The sequence below is a fragment of the Helicoverpa armigera genome, chromosome 10 (assembly GCF_030705265.1).
Source record: "Helicoverpa armigera isolate CAAS_96S chromosome 10, ASM3070526v1, whole genome shotgun sequence".
Lineage (NCBI taxonomy): Eukaryota > Metazoa > Arthropoda > Insecta > Lepidoptera > Noctuidae > Helicoverpa > Helicoverpa armigera.
The window spans coordinates 12937544-12953272 of record NC_087129.1 but is presented as its reverse complement, the minus strand read 5'-3'; the positions used below and the strand labels follow the sequence as shown (position 1 = coordinate 12953272).

Below are 15729 nucleotides of genomic sequence, written 5' to 3'. Positions count from 1 at the left end.
TTTGAACCTATTGTTTTCTTATGTAAGTTTTTTGTATGTGACTGTTTGTTTCCTAAATAAGATAAAATAAAAAAAATATATATTATAAGAACAATGATGATTATACCATATTGATGGCAGTAACGGTCAAATTGTAGAAATTCTGCGTCTCGTAGTCTAGCGGCGCGGCCGTGGCGAGCAGGCCGGCGGCGGGGTTGAGGCGGAACAGGCCCGCGCCGCCCTCCAGCGAGAACCACGGCGCGCTGGCACTGCGCACCTCCAGCGCCAGCAGCACCGTGCCCGCCGGCTCGTTCTCGAACACCTCGCACGCCAGCTCCGGCGCCGCGAAGCGCGGCGGCGCGCCGTCCGGCTCCACCACCGTCACGTGCAGCGGCAGCAGCGCCGCGCGGGCCCCCGGCGCCGCGCCCGCCGCGCGCACCGACAGCGCGTACTCGCGCGGGCCCGCCGCCGGCAGCGCGCGCGCCAGCCGCGTCGCCCAGCGCCGCGTCCACGGCGAACTGCCCGGCCGCGTCGCCGCCCGCCAGCGCGTACACCACGCCGCCCGCCGCGTCGGGTCGGCGGCGCAGCGCGGCCACCAGCGCGCCGGCCGGGGCCCCGCGCGGCACCCGCGCCTCGGCCAGACGCCGGCCCCAGGCGGGCGCGTGCTCGTCGGCGTCGTGCACGCGCACGGTGACGCGCGCGAAGGCCCGCGACGCGCGCGGCGCCTGGTCGCGCGCCCACACCGTCAGCTCGTGCACGGCCGCACTCTCTCTGCGGATGGAAGTCTCGGTAGTACCCTTTGCTCGTTTTACCCTTTGGGTACGGAACCCCAAAAAGAACTAAATATCATGGTGTAATATCCTCGTGGTATTTAGTAAGAGAATTACTTTAAGAAACAATAAAAACACGACGGTAGGGACAGCAGAGCTTTAGAGCTTTAAGATTCTCAAAATCACACTTTGAGTTTAATGTATTTGAATAAAACTCCATGATCCCAAGACAAGACATTTAATTTTATCTTCGTTCATAAGCTATACAATTGATGGTAACGAAACCATAGCGCGATGCAGGATTCAAGCAAAAATGTAAAACGCCATCTAGTTGCAAATTACGAACTAATGGCCTCTAAGGATTAAACATACCGCCCACCATGGACAGAATGTCCATTGCTCCCGCCCACCATGACCCAAACCTATTCGATAAATTAGTGGACTGTATTAACTAATGGTAATGATGTTATGTTAAATCATGGTGAAGAAGAACAATCACATTGGTAATGATAACAATCGGCAACAAAATGGTTTCGTATTTACAGTTAAGTTTAGTTCAATCAGGTTACAAAAATAATTAGGTACATAAAACATTTGTTAATTAGTTAAAAATTCATGACTGACATGAATAAAACGTTACGATACATCAACAAAATAGCAATAATTGCTTAACTCTAACAAAAAATAGGAAACAAAAACAATGTTATATTATTTCACTTAACAAAAGGTAAAACAGATTTTAGTTACTGATACATACATTTTTACATTTAAGAGTGACTACTCGCGTAATGTTGTCCAAACCCGGATGTTTCGCTATAACGACTGTTTTCAAAATTTTGTTATAAGAATAAAGAATCGCCATTTGTAAACGTGTACAGTTGATATTAATGGTATTGAACTGTATGGGTCTTTGCTTATTTGAATTGGTCATCTTCAATCATCATCGCTTCGATAAATGTTCTAATTAGGTTCACTCTTGCTGGAGGTAGTTATTTCAGGAGTTGATAGCACATCTGAATAGCTCCTAAGGTAATTTAAGCTGTGGTCCACCGTGTAACGTTTTAAGGTAAGTTGCATCAGTTATTCAATCATTAAATGATCACTAGTAGGTAAAATTACATTATTGTGTATTTGTAAATTACATCAGGTGTATAATATCATTTTCGAAGTGTCATCTGTTTTATTTCGTTTCTGTTTAGTGTTCTTCGTTCTAATATTCTGTATTTCTTACAGATAGTTTATTTCTTGACACTGGTTTAGACATAATATTGATTCATTCAACTCTGCGCTAATAAACCAAATAGGTAAATTATGTTTGTATTTTACTTTATTTATAAATCTTTTACAGTAAGCCACGTTTCTAAACAACTCACGAAGAGAAGAGAACTTGACCCACAACTCAACGTAGCAGCTTCTCGTTAACATGGTAACTGTTTGTGTCTCTTCTTCTAGTTCTGTAAGTATTTGCTTCATCTCACAGTTAATACCAGCATCTTTCAACCAAGAGGGCTCTATTTGCCGCAGCTGGATACTTGTTAGTTTTAAAGTACTAATTCCCCGTGAAGCACAATTTGCAGGCGTAAATACTTGCTTGATTGGTATGACGTTGGTTTTAAATGTTAACAGATGAACCCAAACGTTTCTCAAATTATGTACAAGCCGCAGATAGACAGCGGCAGCGTATGGTGCAGTGGGCGCGTTACTGTGTCCATAGAACTCTACGATAGGGTTCATCCTGCCGTTATTACCGCGTGGAAATTTAAATTTGGTAAGTCCTGCTAATTCATCAAGGTAAGTACTCCATTTCTTTAATAAAATAGGTGGTAGTTTTTCATTCAGAGTATGCTTTTGCATGATAACTTTTGCTGGTATATAAGTTTTAAACAGGCATCTCATTGGTTCATATGATCTCACTATATCGTAGATAATATTTCTTTTCAGCATAGGTTCACTAATTGATAATAGCTGCACAGAGTTCTCAACATCATCGGTTCGTCGATTGCAGGTAAGTTCAGATATTTTGATTATTTCATTTTGCTTTAGTTCTATATTGTTAATTGCTGCTTTCTTGTTATTGCTTGTTTTCTTACGTTGTTGCTTGTTATCGCTTGACCACTTTTGTGATTCCAAGTTTTCCTTGCTTAGCAGTGTTGTTACTTCTGTAGATAATTGTTTTTTATCTAGTTGATAGTTTTCAGATTCACGTTCACAAATTTGTTCCATATCGACATCGTTAGTGCAAATGTTAGTATGCATCGTTATGATAGCATTGCTCTTTTGAGCAAAATTGGTTCCACTATCACCCCCCACCTCGCCAGATATAATCCATCCAAGCTTTGTTTCTTGCGCTATTGGCGTCCCCGGGGGACCTTTGATTAAACCCTCACAGATAATCTTACTGTATACAATTGCGCCTAGTAATACGTCAATTGTATTTGGTACGTTGAAGTGTGGGTCTGCTAATTTCATAATTGGTAAATTAGGCCATGCTTTGTTAATTATCTTCCTTTCAGGTAAAACTGAGGTTAATTTGCTCAGTACATATGCTTTGACATTAACGGTAAAACTAGGATCTTGAAGAGATTGTAATTTCACATAAACCAAATGTTTAGATTTAAGTGCTATGTTGTTCTCACCTCCCACTCCTTGTATAACACTGTTGCAATTAAATCGTTTCAGGCCCAGCTGTCGAACTGCTGCCTCAGTGATGAACGATGCCTGCGATCCCTGGTCTACCAGACATCTCAGCGTTATGATACTTCCTGTAGTTGTTACCGCCTTAGCTAAAGCTGTTGGTAAAATGGCCTCGTTGTTAGTGTTAGCAAAGCAACTTGTTACATTGCTTGCCTCGGACTGGTCTTGGGGTGTCGCCGCCGTTACCACTTCATTGCCGCTATCAACTGCCTGGTCGGTTACGTTCTTAGTTGAATGATAATTAGTTCCCGAATGCAGCAACGAATGGTGTTTCTTTGTACAAATTTTGCATCTTGTTGGTAAGCGACACGATGAAACGGAGTGATGTGGGTCCAAACAGTTAAAACATAATCCCGAAGTCTGGACAAAATTACGTCGAGCTGTCAATTCTAAAGAAGCAAACTTATTACAGTTACCGATCTTATGATCATTGCTTGAACAATATGAACATGACGAAGCTTTACTCTCTTTAACATTATTTACAACATGGTGTGACCTTGGTGAAGTAATTTTGATATTTTTATTTGTACATAGAAACTCAAGAGACCTAAACCTATGCTCTACGAACTCTAAAAATTGTTTTAATGTGGGCAGTTCATTATCCAAACTACAAACTTTAGCTTCCCATTGTTTGCGGGACTCTTGGTCTAGTTTCGAACTCAAAATGTAAATAACAATGAGATCCCAATGCTCGATATTAATTCCTTCATTTGTTAAAGCATTCATACATTCGTTGGTTGTATCGTAGAGCTCCTTTAGACAATTAGATGATTCAGTAGTAATTTGTTTCTGGGCGAAAAATCTCTTTAAGATAGAATCTGTAATAAACTTTTTGTTATTAAATCTATGTACTAAAATATTCCAACAAGTCACGTAGTTATCGTTGGTAACAGGTAAATGCCGTAACAGTTGTTCTGCTTCGCCGGTAAGATAGCTTTTAAGGTAGTGTAGCTTCTGTACGTTATCTAATGAGTGGTTGTTGTGTATGAGTGACTGAAAGAGATCTCTAAATGTTGTCCACTGAGAATAGTGCCCGGAGAAGGAAGGTATGGCTATTCTAGGTAGTTTTACGCCACTCTGACTCTGTTTTCCATACTCGTCACAATCATCAGTAACTGCATTTTTATTTGAAGTGACCTTTCTTAAACTTTCCTTTAATATTGTTTTGTATTCCGTGTATAGATCTTCCGTTTGGTTACATATGTCACTCAAATGATATGCAGATTTCTCATATTCCTCTCTTTTGTACTCTGTAATCAGCTTGCGATCAAAATTTTCTAAGTCCAAAATGTTGAGAATTTTTCTAAGTGTTTGGAAAAATAGGACTTAGCCGAATTTGGGCATGGATTCCCCGTCTGATCACAGTTTGAAATTTTACAAGTCTAAATTCGAGCTAATTCTTCTAAGTCAATACTTCACTATAGTCAATCTTGATTCACAACTACTATTACAGTACTCACAGTTGGTCCAGGTTACCGCACTCACACATATACACTCACTGTTGTTCACTTAGTCCGACTTCACGATAGGGCGCCACTTTCGCGTATTACTTTTTAGGTACATTGGTCACATTATATCCGGCTCGAAGGACCATGAATAAAACTCCATGATCCCAAGACAAGACATTTAATTTTATCTTCGTTCATAAGCTATACAATTGATGGTAACGAAACCATAGCGCGATCCAGGATTCAAGCAAAAATGTAAAACGCCATCTAGTTGCAAATTACGAACTAATGGTCTCTAAGGATTAAACAGTATTAAACCTATTATTATTTAATAATATATTTAATTATTACTATCCTATTTATAATTTGTAGATCTTTTTTAGATAGTCTGGATAACGCGGGTACCTGTCGAGCGGGTGCGCCAGCTCCAGCACGCCGCTGAGCTCGTGCAGGCGGAACAGCCGCGCGGACGCGGGCGCCCGCGCGGCGTGCACGCCGTACAGCAGCCGGCCCGCGCCGCCGCCCGCGCGCAGCGCCACCAGCGCCTCGCCCACGCGCGTCGCCTCCGACGTCTCCACCGCGTACTCCTCTTGTGAGAACGACACTCCGCCCTCGTTAGCATCGTTGATGACGGTTATATTTACCTGCAAAACGCGACACTACATCATTACACTAAATAATGTGGGACGTAGTGACCGTGTAAGGGGCAACCGGAGGTACTTTGGTTTCAATAAAAACTCTGAGTTCCTTACTGGCGCGTAAACCACGTGAAGACCATCGGTGACGGAAATGTTGAGACAGTATTGTGACTGGCGCTCCCAGAGCAGGCGGCGAGCCAGCACGAGGCTGCCGTCCTCCCGCCCGATGTAGAACTCCTGCCGCGGGTCGCCGTCTGCCGGAGACCACGTTGTTATACCAATGCAACATCATTTACATACGTTTAACTTCCCACCAGATATGAACAATATATAAAAACATACACCAGGGCCGAAACCTTCCAAAATGGTTAATACATTAAAAAATATACTGTACGAAACATAGTAGAAAAAGGGGGGATTTTATAAAAATAAAATTATACTAAGGGCCGATTTTTCAATCATCAGTTAACCTCTATCTGAGGAATAAATATGGCGGTTTGACATATTTTCCATACAAAAGCTGTCAAAACGTTAAAAATATTCCTCAGATAAAAGTTATCTGGCGATTGAAAAATCAGCCCTAAGTACTATAATCAACAAACAAATAAGTTAATAACGTTAATTAATCCTACTAATATCCTAATAATCCTACTTCCTACTAATATTATAAATGCTACTCCCGCTATGCTATAAATGTGAAAGTTTGTGAGAATGTATGTTTGTAATTCTTTCACGCAAAAACAGCTGGAACGAATTAGTTGAATTAATTTAGTTAACACACCACGCGAGCGACGCCGCGAGTGGAAGCTAGTATTTAATAAGACATCTACAATATTTTGAATAATTTGTAGATACCTATTTATTATAGTCGTAATTTATAGGCACTGATTCAAAGAGGCAGTTATAAATAGCAGTTTTGGTAAGTTAAAAATTATAAATGACACGTTCAATAACTACAAGAAAAGATCGCATTTTAGCAATTTATCACCATTTAATATTTTATAATTCCTTAGATTTTTCGAGGTAATGTAAATGTAGTGGACCGAATTTGAAACTTCTTGACTACTATTGCTATTTCCTGGTGTAAAGGAATATTTTTTGATTACAAAATTAAGGGTAAGTATCGAATGATTTCATGGTCATTATATTGACGTGAAATTTTCCAATATGAAAGACAGTGGTACCCGCTATGGTATAGTAGAGAGTGTCAGCGTCGGGGTCGGTGGCCTGCAGCACGGCCAGCAGGAAGCCGGGCGCGTCGAGCTCGGCCACCTGCAGCGGCGGCGGCGCGGGCAGCACGGGCGGGCCGCCCGCGCCCGCCGCGCGCCACCGCCGCGCGCCACGCTGCAGCGCGGCCGCGGCGCCGCGTCGCACGCGCGCAGCGTCACGTCGTACGCGGCGCCCGGCGCCAGCGCCAGCCGCGGCGCCGCGAACACGCGCCCGCTGCTGGCGTGCACGCGCAGCAGGCCTCGCGCCGCGCCGCGCGCCCGCGCCCAGTAGCGCACGGTGCCGTTGGCGCCCTCGTCCGGGTCGAAGGCCACCACCTGCGGAGCACTCGGGTCAGGCGGGCTCGGCGCGGCAGCTCGCGGGCGGCTCGGCGGGCGGCATGCGGCTCACCGTGGCGACGTAGAGGCCGAGCGGTGCGGGCTCGTCGTACAGGTCCCAGGGCGCGCGGGCGCCCGAGCCCTCGTCGTCGTCGTCGGCGTCCCACTCGGCGCTGCTGTCGTCGGCGCGCGGCGCCTCGCCGTCGGCGGCCGCGTCGCCCTGCAATGTGCCCGAGCCGCTACACACTACCACTCCACACACAATATTGTTGACTCGCCCGAGCTCGTTCCTTCTCGAGGCAATGCTGCAGTTTCTGATCGCGTACGAATTAAGGAATTCACTCCACACATCAAAACGTAAAACACATGCACGATACAGTTCGTGTCATCAACTTTGCTGATCGAATACAAAATGTTGGCCTTTTGAAGCTTCGCAAGACAAGTAACCAAATTCGGGTATCACCTGTATCCAATTTTTACTTTTCTTTGAAATTCAGAAGCAGTTAAAGCCGGCTCCAGACAAGTGTCACGAGTATTGTGGGTACGGGTTTAATGTAAAAAAAAATATTTATGATTTTTTTAAATCTATGAATTTACTTTATCGTCTGCCTAGTCATTTCCCAACAATGTTAGGATCAGCTTCCAGTCTGACCAGATACAGCTGAGAAACAGTGTTCTACAAAGAGCGGCTGCCTATCTGACCTCCTCAACCTAGTTACACGGGCAAGTCTAGTCTTATCAAGAAGACTGAGGCTAAGAACTCACGAAGCGATTTCCACCCGCGACCGCCGCGGCTGCGGGCCCGTAGCTTCTGTAGAATGCAGATATACATGTAAAAAATTAAAGCACATTTCACGACGCGTTTTACGCCCGCAGTCTGCGCGTTTGTCTGCGGGTCCCGCTGCACCGGCGGGCAACTAGTAGAATCGCGCGGGCAGCGGTCACCCGCAGCCTCGGCGGGTTGCGCCCGCGCGCTTCGCGGTCGATTAGCCGGCGATCGCAGTGGCGCAGAGGCTGCCCGTCTTGCGTCTTGCGATCATCGCCCGCCACGTTTGCGGGCGATAATCTCAAACGTAACGGCTGTGTAACCGCACAAATAACCGGTCTCGTGAGTTTGGAAATAAAACCGCAGTTCCGCCACCGCGGCGGGCACGGTTCAAAATCGCTCCGTGAGTTCTTAGCCTGACTTTCTGCCTTCTGACTACCCGCTATGACTGCCAAAGATGTCAAACTGATAGTCGAAACCTTCAGGTTATCGTGCTTTCTGAAACACGGAAGGACTCGTTATGACAAGATCCCCCATCCATCCGCAGTCCGACCGCTCCAAGCGTTGCTTCACTTCAAGATTGATCGATTGACCTCCCTACATAAAACAATACGCATAGATAACAGTTGTTTTATGGAAAACGAACGGACTTTCATACCATTAGGTGTATGGCCCGATTTAGCATCATCGTCTACCTACATCAAAGATACATATAAATGCTTTATATTACACGTAACTCTCGTGGCACCTTGGTGGTACTCGTAATGATGTACACACACACACACACACACACAACACTCACACACGTTCGTGTACGTTTATAGTAAGGACGTGTCAGTGGGGTGCAGGGGAGCGCGCACATACCTGTGGCAGGGCGTCGGGCAGGGAGGGCGCGGGCGGCGCGGGCACGCGGATCTCGTAGAAGCGCTGCGCGAACACGGGCGCGTGGTCGTTCACGTCCAGCAGCCGCACGGCCACGCGCGCCGTGCTGGCCAGCGTGCCGTCCGACGCCTGCACCTCCAGCGCGTGGCTGGCGGCCGCCTCGCGGTCCAGCGCGCGCCCCGTCGTCACTATCTCGCCTGCCCACCGAACACTATCAGTTCAAACACCTATTTCACATCAAAACGAGGACGAGGACAACATCAAACATCTTAAATTTTACCGGTGAATTCGTCTATTGAGAAGAGCCCGTCCGGGTTGCCAGCAACGATGGAGTAGGTGATGTTGGCGGGCGCGGGCGAGGCGTCGGCGTCGAAGGCTTGGACGCGGGTGACGCGCGTGCCGGCGGCGCAGTGCTCGGGCACGGCGGCCGCGTACGCCGCGCGCTCCGGCCACGGCACCATGTCGTTCACGTCCTCCACCTCGATGAACACCTGCACACAAGTACACGTGAGGCAGCGGCCGACGCGGCGCCGCGTCTCGTCGCCGCCGCACCTACCTGCACGCACGAGTGCCGCGGCACCAGCCCGTGGTCCTGCGCGCACAGCGTCAGCCAATAGTGCGGAATCGACTCGCGGTCTAGCGGAGTTAAAGTCCGGATTACACCTTATGTGGGACAGAAAAAAAACATTACATGAGTGGTCATATATGTAAATTTGGAAAAAAAAAATGGTTGTCTGTAAAGTCGCTTTACGGGCGGGAGTTTGACGTGATAACGTCATGAGTATTTATTATATATTTGATTTGGCCTGAAGATAAATGTCAAGAAAACCGAAGTCATGGCACCTGAAACTGTGAACAGTGCCCCAGTTGGCATTAGACTCGGAGATGTCTCACTTGAGCAAGTAAACCAATTCAAATATCTTGGCAGCACCATAACATCCAGATGTCTCCTTGATAACGAAGTCAACAGCCGAATAGGAGCAGCTGCTGCAGCTTTTGGTAGACTTCGTGCCAAGGTGTTCCGCTCACATGACATAAAGCTCTCTACAAAAGTAGCTGTGTACATGGCAATAGTTCAGCAATAGTCATGTCTCCCGGATGTCAGATGCCAGAGTAGCAAAGCGCGTCTTCTACTCAGAACTGGAGACTGGCAAGCGTAAGCAGGGTGGTCAACGTCTGCGGTACAAAGATGTGCTGAAACGCCACATGAAGAGATGTGACTTAGATCCGTCACACTGGGAGGCGATGGCGGCAGATAGGACCAAATGGAGGCGGACTATTAAGGACAAGGTGTGCGAGTTTGAGAGCCGGCGGAGAGAACAGCTCGACGGTAGGCGAGATGAGCTGAAGGCCCGACCACCCGCGGCCATCCAATACACCTATATCGGAGGAGTGCTGACTTGCAGTGAATGTGGACGGACATTCACTGCAAAAATTGGCTTTGTCAGTCACTGGAGAGCACACCAGCGAAGCTCTCAAAATTAAGCGCAGATCCAAGTCGCTGTGGCCGAAATCGGCCAGGATCAATATATATTTATTTTATGAGCCGACCACTCGATCCGATCATGCCTCTCTATCGTTCGTGCCGCGCCTCGCTTGCGGAACGGGACAACTTTTTCGTGCATGCAGTTCATACTATCGAGTTATTAGACGTTGTCACGTTCAAAAATGATGCTATATGTGTGCAGCATACCTGCGTCGTCGACGGAGAAGTGCGCCATGCCGGAGCCGGCGATGATGTAGTAGGCGAGGCGCGAGTCCCGGCCCGGCGGGTCGGCGTCGAGCGCGGCGGCCGTCAGCACCACGGTGCCGCGCTCGCTGTCCTCGCGCACGCTGCCCGTCAGCACGGCGTGGTCGCTGAACGCCGGCGCGTGCATGTTCTCGTCCACGTCCACCACCTGCGCGACGACACTCCGTCACTATATACTTCTACCATTACACTTATGTACGCACTGTCATATTATGTTTACCTACCTCAACGATGACAGTCGCTTCAGACCACAGTGCTGGCTGACCGCCGTCCGTGGCTCGCACTGTTACGCCATACACCTATACAGTATATAATGTTAAATAGGTTTTCTTTTAGTGTGACTTACTGAGTTCAAATGTTCTGCGGACCGACCTGCCTCTCCTCGAAGTCTAAGAGCTTAGCCGTGCGCAGGGTACCGGACGTGGCGTCGACGGTGAAGACCACGTCGTCAGGCGATTGGTCGGGCAGCGAGTAGGTGACGGCGCCGCCCGCGCCCAGGTCGGGGTCGAAGGCGTCCACCACGGCCACCAGCGTGCCGGCCGGCACGTCCTCGCGCGCGCGCGCCGCGTACGTGCTGAGCGCGAAGCGCGGCGCGTTGTCGTTGACGTCGTCGACGCTGACGCGCACGAGCGCGTCGGCGCTGAGCCCGCCGCCGTCCGTGGCGCGCAGCGTGAGCTCGTAGAGCGCGCGACGCTCGCGGTCCAGCGCCGCGCACACCGTCAGCACGCCGCTGTCGCGCTCCACGCAGAAGTCGCCGTCCGCGCCGCTCACGCTGTAGGTCACGCGGGCGAACTCACCCGCGTCGCGATCCGTTGCGTTGGCTCGGAATATGGCGGTACCGTTTAATGCATTTTCAGTCACTCGGAAACTCGCCAAAGTTTTTTCAAAACGTGGTTTATTGTCGTTAACGTCCAAAACTGTGACGGGCAAAAGGCGAGACACGGAGTGTTGCGGGGTACCGAGATCGTAAACTGTGATGTTAAGATAATATTCGCTCTCTCGCTCACGGTCTAAGTAACCGATTACTTGAAGCTCACCGGTATCGGGATCTATGCGAAACGCTGAATCGGCGTCACCACCGGATATGCCGTAGACGAGCAGACCGTTGTAGCCGAGATCACGGTCGCGCGCTCTTAGCTTCACGAGAGATGTGCCAAGGGCGACAGACTCGTTAACCTTAACCTCAACCGGAAAATCGAGAAATTCAGGAGCGTGAAGATTTTCGCCATATCGGGAAGGAGCTAGAGAAAACTCATCGGCGAGGTCGAGCGGCGCATTGCTGCGCTCGGCGGCCGCCAGCAGGTCCGTGAGGCGACGCGCCACGGCCGTGTCGCGGCACTCCAGCGCGCCCGGCTCGGCGCCGCCGCCGCTCACCAGGTGCAGCGTCAGCGACGTCGCGTCCGCGAAGTGGGTGCCGTCCGTCGCAGTCACGTTCAGAAGCCGCGAGTCGGCGCGCACGTCGCCCAAGTCGCACGACAGACTCATGACGCCGGTGCCCGCGTCCAGAGCGAAACAGTTATCCTCGTTACCGCCGATGATGCGGTAAGACACGACGTCTCCCGCATCGAAGTCGATCGCAGAGAGCGTGACTATCTCGGAGCCGATGGCGAGCCGGCGCGGCAGGTAGCCGACGCAGTCGACGCGCTCGAACTGCGGCCGGTTGTCGTTGACGTCTCGCAGACGCACCACGAGCCGCATCTCGGCCTGGCGCCGGTAGGGCACGCCCCAGTCGCTGGCGCGGATGCGCAGCGTGTACTCGCGCCGCATGCTCTCGTAGTCCAGCAGCCGCGTCGTGCGCACGGCTCCGGAGAAGTGGTCCACGTCGAACGGCACTGGCTGTAGGTTGGCGATACTATACGAAATATATGCGTTATCCCCCGAATCAGCATCTCTGGCAACGACGCGCGCAACTACGGCGCCGCTGGGCCCATTTTCTTGGACCGTCACCTCTGTCACTTCTCGTTCAAAGACAGGGTCGTTGTCATTGGAATCCAAAATGGTGATTTTAACTTTAGCAGAAGATTGCTTCCGTGTGCCGGCATTTCCTTGATCTATAGCAGAAACCGTAAGAGTATAAAGTGCTTTTTCTTCTGCATCGAGCGTTATCGCGGTGTATAAAACTCCTGTGTCCGGGTTAACATAGAATTCTTCACCTTCATTGCCACCGACAACTTCGATGTAAACACGTGCATTTCGTCCCTCGTCACGATCGCTCACTTTGAGCCTGATGACGGGCGTGTTGGGCGGCACGGTCTCCGGCACGCTGGCCTCGTACACCTCGCGGCTGAAGACGGGCGCGTTGTCGTTGGCGTCGACCAGCGCCACGGGCAGCGTGAGGTAGGCGGCGCGCGGCGGCCGGCCCGCGTCCCGCGCCCGCAGCGTCAGGTTGTAGCCGGCCGGCGCCGCCTCGCGGTCCAGCAGCGCGTGCACCAGCACGTCGAACTCGCCCGCCTGCGCCGACGCGCGCACTCGGAAGTGCCCGTCGGGATCGCCGTCCACGATCTCGAGACTGGCGATGCGCCCGTGTTCTCCGGGGTCTTCGTCGCTCACTTCTACGATGGCATAGATTTCCGCAGTGGAATTTTCTACTACTTCTGGCATACGTCGGACATGAAGCTCGGGGGCGTGTAAGTTGACTCGTTTGACTCGCACTGTGACTGAGGCTCGCGCAGCCGGGGCTTCCTCACCCCGCGCGAGCAGGGAGGCGCGATCACGAGCTAAAACTGTAAACTTGTGATGTGTACTTTCTGCTGCCGACAGCAAGCGCGTGATTGTAATGACGCCAGTGGTCGGATGGATGGCAAAGCGGTCGGTGGACTCCGCTAAGCTGTAGTAGATCTCGCCGTTGATGCCGAGGTCGGCGTCTTCGGCCGTGACCCTCGCGATGCTGGAGTGGAGCGGCGCATCTTCCGGCACCAGCGCCTCGTACTCGGTCGGGTAGAACAACGGGCTGAGGTCGTTCTCGTCGGCCACCGAAACGGCCAGCACGGCGTCGGCTTCGAGCTGGCGGCCGCCGGGTAGCTGCGCGGTGGCGCGCACGTCGAGGCGGTAGGCGTCGCGGCGCTCGCGGTTGAGCACGTCGGCGTGGCCGGCGCGCGTGCGGATGGAGAGGAAGCAGAAGTCGCCGACGGTGCGCTCCTCCGCTTTGAAGAACTTGTCTTTGTCGCCGTGGCGAATGCGGAAGCGAACGCGCGCGTCGGGCGCGGGCAGGCGCACGCCCAGCGGCTCGGCGGCGGGCGGCTGCAGCGCGTACGTGCGCGCCGGGCTGTTCTCGGGGATGCTCAGGTTGTAGAGCGCGCGGGTGAAGCTGAGCGCGGGGGGCGCGGCGGGCGCGGGGGGCGGGCCGGGGCCGCCGCTCGCGCGCCACACGAGCCCCCACAGCGCCGCCAGCGCCAGCCACGCGCGCACGCCACGCATCGCGCTACACACCGCGCTGACCAACTGACAAACAGATATCACAGTTACTTCATCACAGGTACTCACACAAATTATTGTGTGTAGTTTGATTCGAACTTTTCTTACTTACCTCATAAAGTATGTGTGTGTGCGTGAGGAATTGCGCGGCGCGCGCGCAGCACTGGTCACGCAATCGGTGGTGACGTCACGCGCATCCCTGCGCACCTGTAACATTTAGGCCAGGCTAATTAAAAATATATAATAATTGAAAATGCATCGATAGAATAATTGCTATTATCTATTTGTAACAGAGGAGTAAAACAGTCTGTCAGTCTCGTACTAGCTGCGATTCGATGCAGTCGTTGCTGACGCGTTCTTTTGTCACTAATCGTTTTAGCGCGGCGTAAGCCGTTGCTAGTTATTTTAATCGCCATGGGTGAACAGCTTGTGGCGAATGAGCTGCTGACGTTTCTGCAGCAGAAGCTGGACGTGATGGACGAGGTGTCCGCTATCCAGATCTGCGCGACGAATTTCAGCGAGGATGACGTCGCTGCTGCAAAGCAGCTGCTGTACCGGTTGCTCAACAAGAGCGACCAGATGGTGTCCCGCCGGCGTGACGGGACAAAGAAGAGTATTCAGGACATCATCACGCTGCTAAAGGAGACCGATCCAGACGACGTGCCGACGTTTGTGGCGAAGGATCTCAACAAGCTACCGCCACTCGCGTCACTTTCGACCACGTCGACGTAACAAGCCTGTTGAAAGATATTGTCTTTCTTAAGGCAAGTCTTGCGGATGTACAGAGGAAGTTAGATGCATCCCAAAATACTATCGCTGAATTGCGCAGCGAACTCAATGAGTTGCGTAAATCGGTGACAGTAACTGGGTCACCTGTGGGTGCATCGGACGTAAACATGTGGCGCGGAGCGTGCCTCTATGTATCGGGTGCAAGTTTCGCGTCAGCAGTTTTGTCGCCATCGCCGCTGTCACCGCCGAATGCTGAGTCGGCACAGTGCGCGCCTTGAGCGCCCCGCTGTCCCGCTCCCGTCCCTGCGAGTCCACCCCAAGCCGCCGATCGACCGCTTGACCAGCTGCTAGTTGCTGCAGCCCCGTCGAAACACCAAGGTGTTCGTCGAGATTATGCCAGCGTCCCTGGAAGCACCATGGTGCTACAAAGAAGCCCGAGCCCGTTAAAGGACCGAAAGGGGCTGAAGATGATGGGTTTGTGGCGGTGCAAAGGAGGAAGCGCCGCCAGAGGACAAATAAGAATCGCTGCGGTACGGCTCAAGGCGTTCGTGGTGCGAGTACCGACGTGTTTCCTGCACCTCGTGTTGGACGAGAACTTCTGGCCACAGGACGTGGTGTTCCGTCGCTTCCGCGGACAAGTTCCACATGGACGCAAAGACATTGTGTATAATAAGTGAAGTGCTACTAACATAGATTTAAGTTTTATTTACTAACAAGTTTTGTATAAGTATAATGTATGTATGTTCGTTTTAAGGTATGTATCTATGGGCCATTGTTGCCTGATTATAAAAGATTAAATAAATAAATAAAACATATGGCTTATGTTTAACTGACCACCAGATATAGTAACAAATAGCAGACAAAAATAGTAAATGATCACCAAAATGAAAATCGCATTTTAATGTAAAATTATAACCAAAGTTTAACACTTTGTTATCCTATTTAAGGCGAGGAATTGGTCAACAATAATTCCATAACCGGCACGCGCATCTAAGGCGCCAAAAGGGGTCGGAGCGTCTGAGCGGGGCGAGGATAACAATACGCGCGCTAGCTTATAACTAAAAGTCGTAAGCGACAAAATGGTTTTGTAATTTTATTATTTAGAAATGATAATT

The 15729-nt window shown here is 50.5% G+C and overlaps 1 protein-coding gene across 1 annotated transcript in view; it reads right to left on the bottom strand.

Moving 5' to 3' along the window:
• Positions 1 to 15729, bottom strand: part of Kug (kugelei) — a 64656-nt gene that overhangs the window by 30441 nt on the left and 18486 nt on the right. The window contains 14 exon segments of the mRNA XM_049840802.2: positions 107 to 467; positions 469 to 750; positions 5297 to 5535; positions 5644 to 5783; positions 6714 to 6863; positions 6866 to 7073; positions 7147 to 7293; positions 8704 to 8918; positions 9002 to 9212; positions 9278 to 9384; positions 10415 to 10619; positions 10696 to 10770; positions 10844 to 13912; positions 13998 to 14092. Of these exon segments, the coding sequence (XP_049696759.2) occupies positions 107 to 467; positions 469 to 750; positions 5297 to 5535; positions 5644 to 5783; positions 6714 to 6863; positions 6866 to 7073; positions 7147 to 7293; positions 8704 to 8918; positions 9002 to 9212; positions 9278 to 9384; positions 10415 to 10619; positions 10696 to 10770; positions 10844 to 13888 (5385 nt within the window). The 5' untranslated portion in view covers positions 13889 to 13912; positions 13998 to 14092.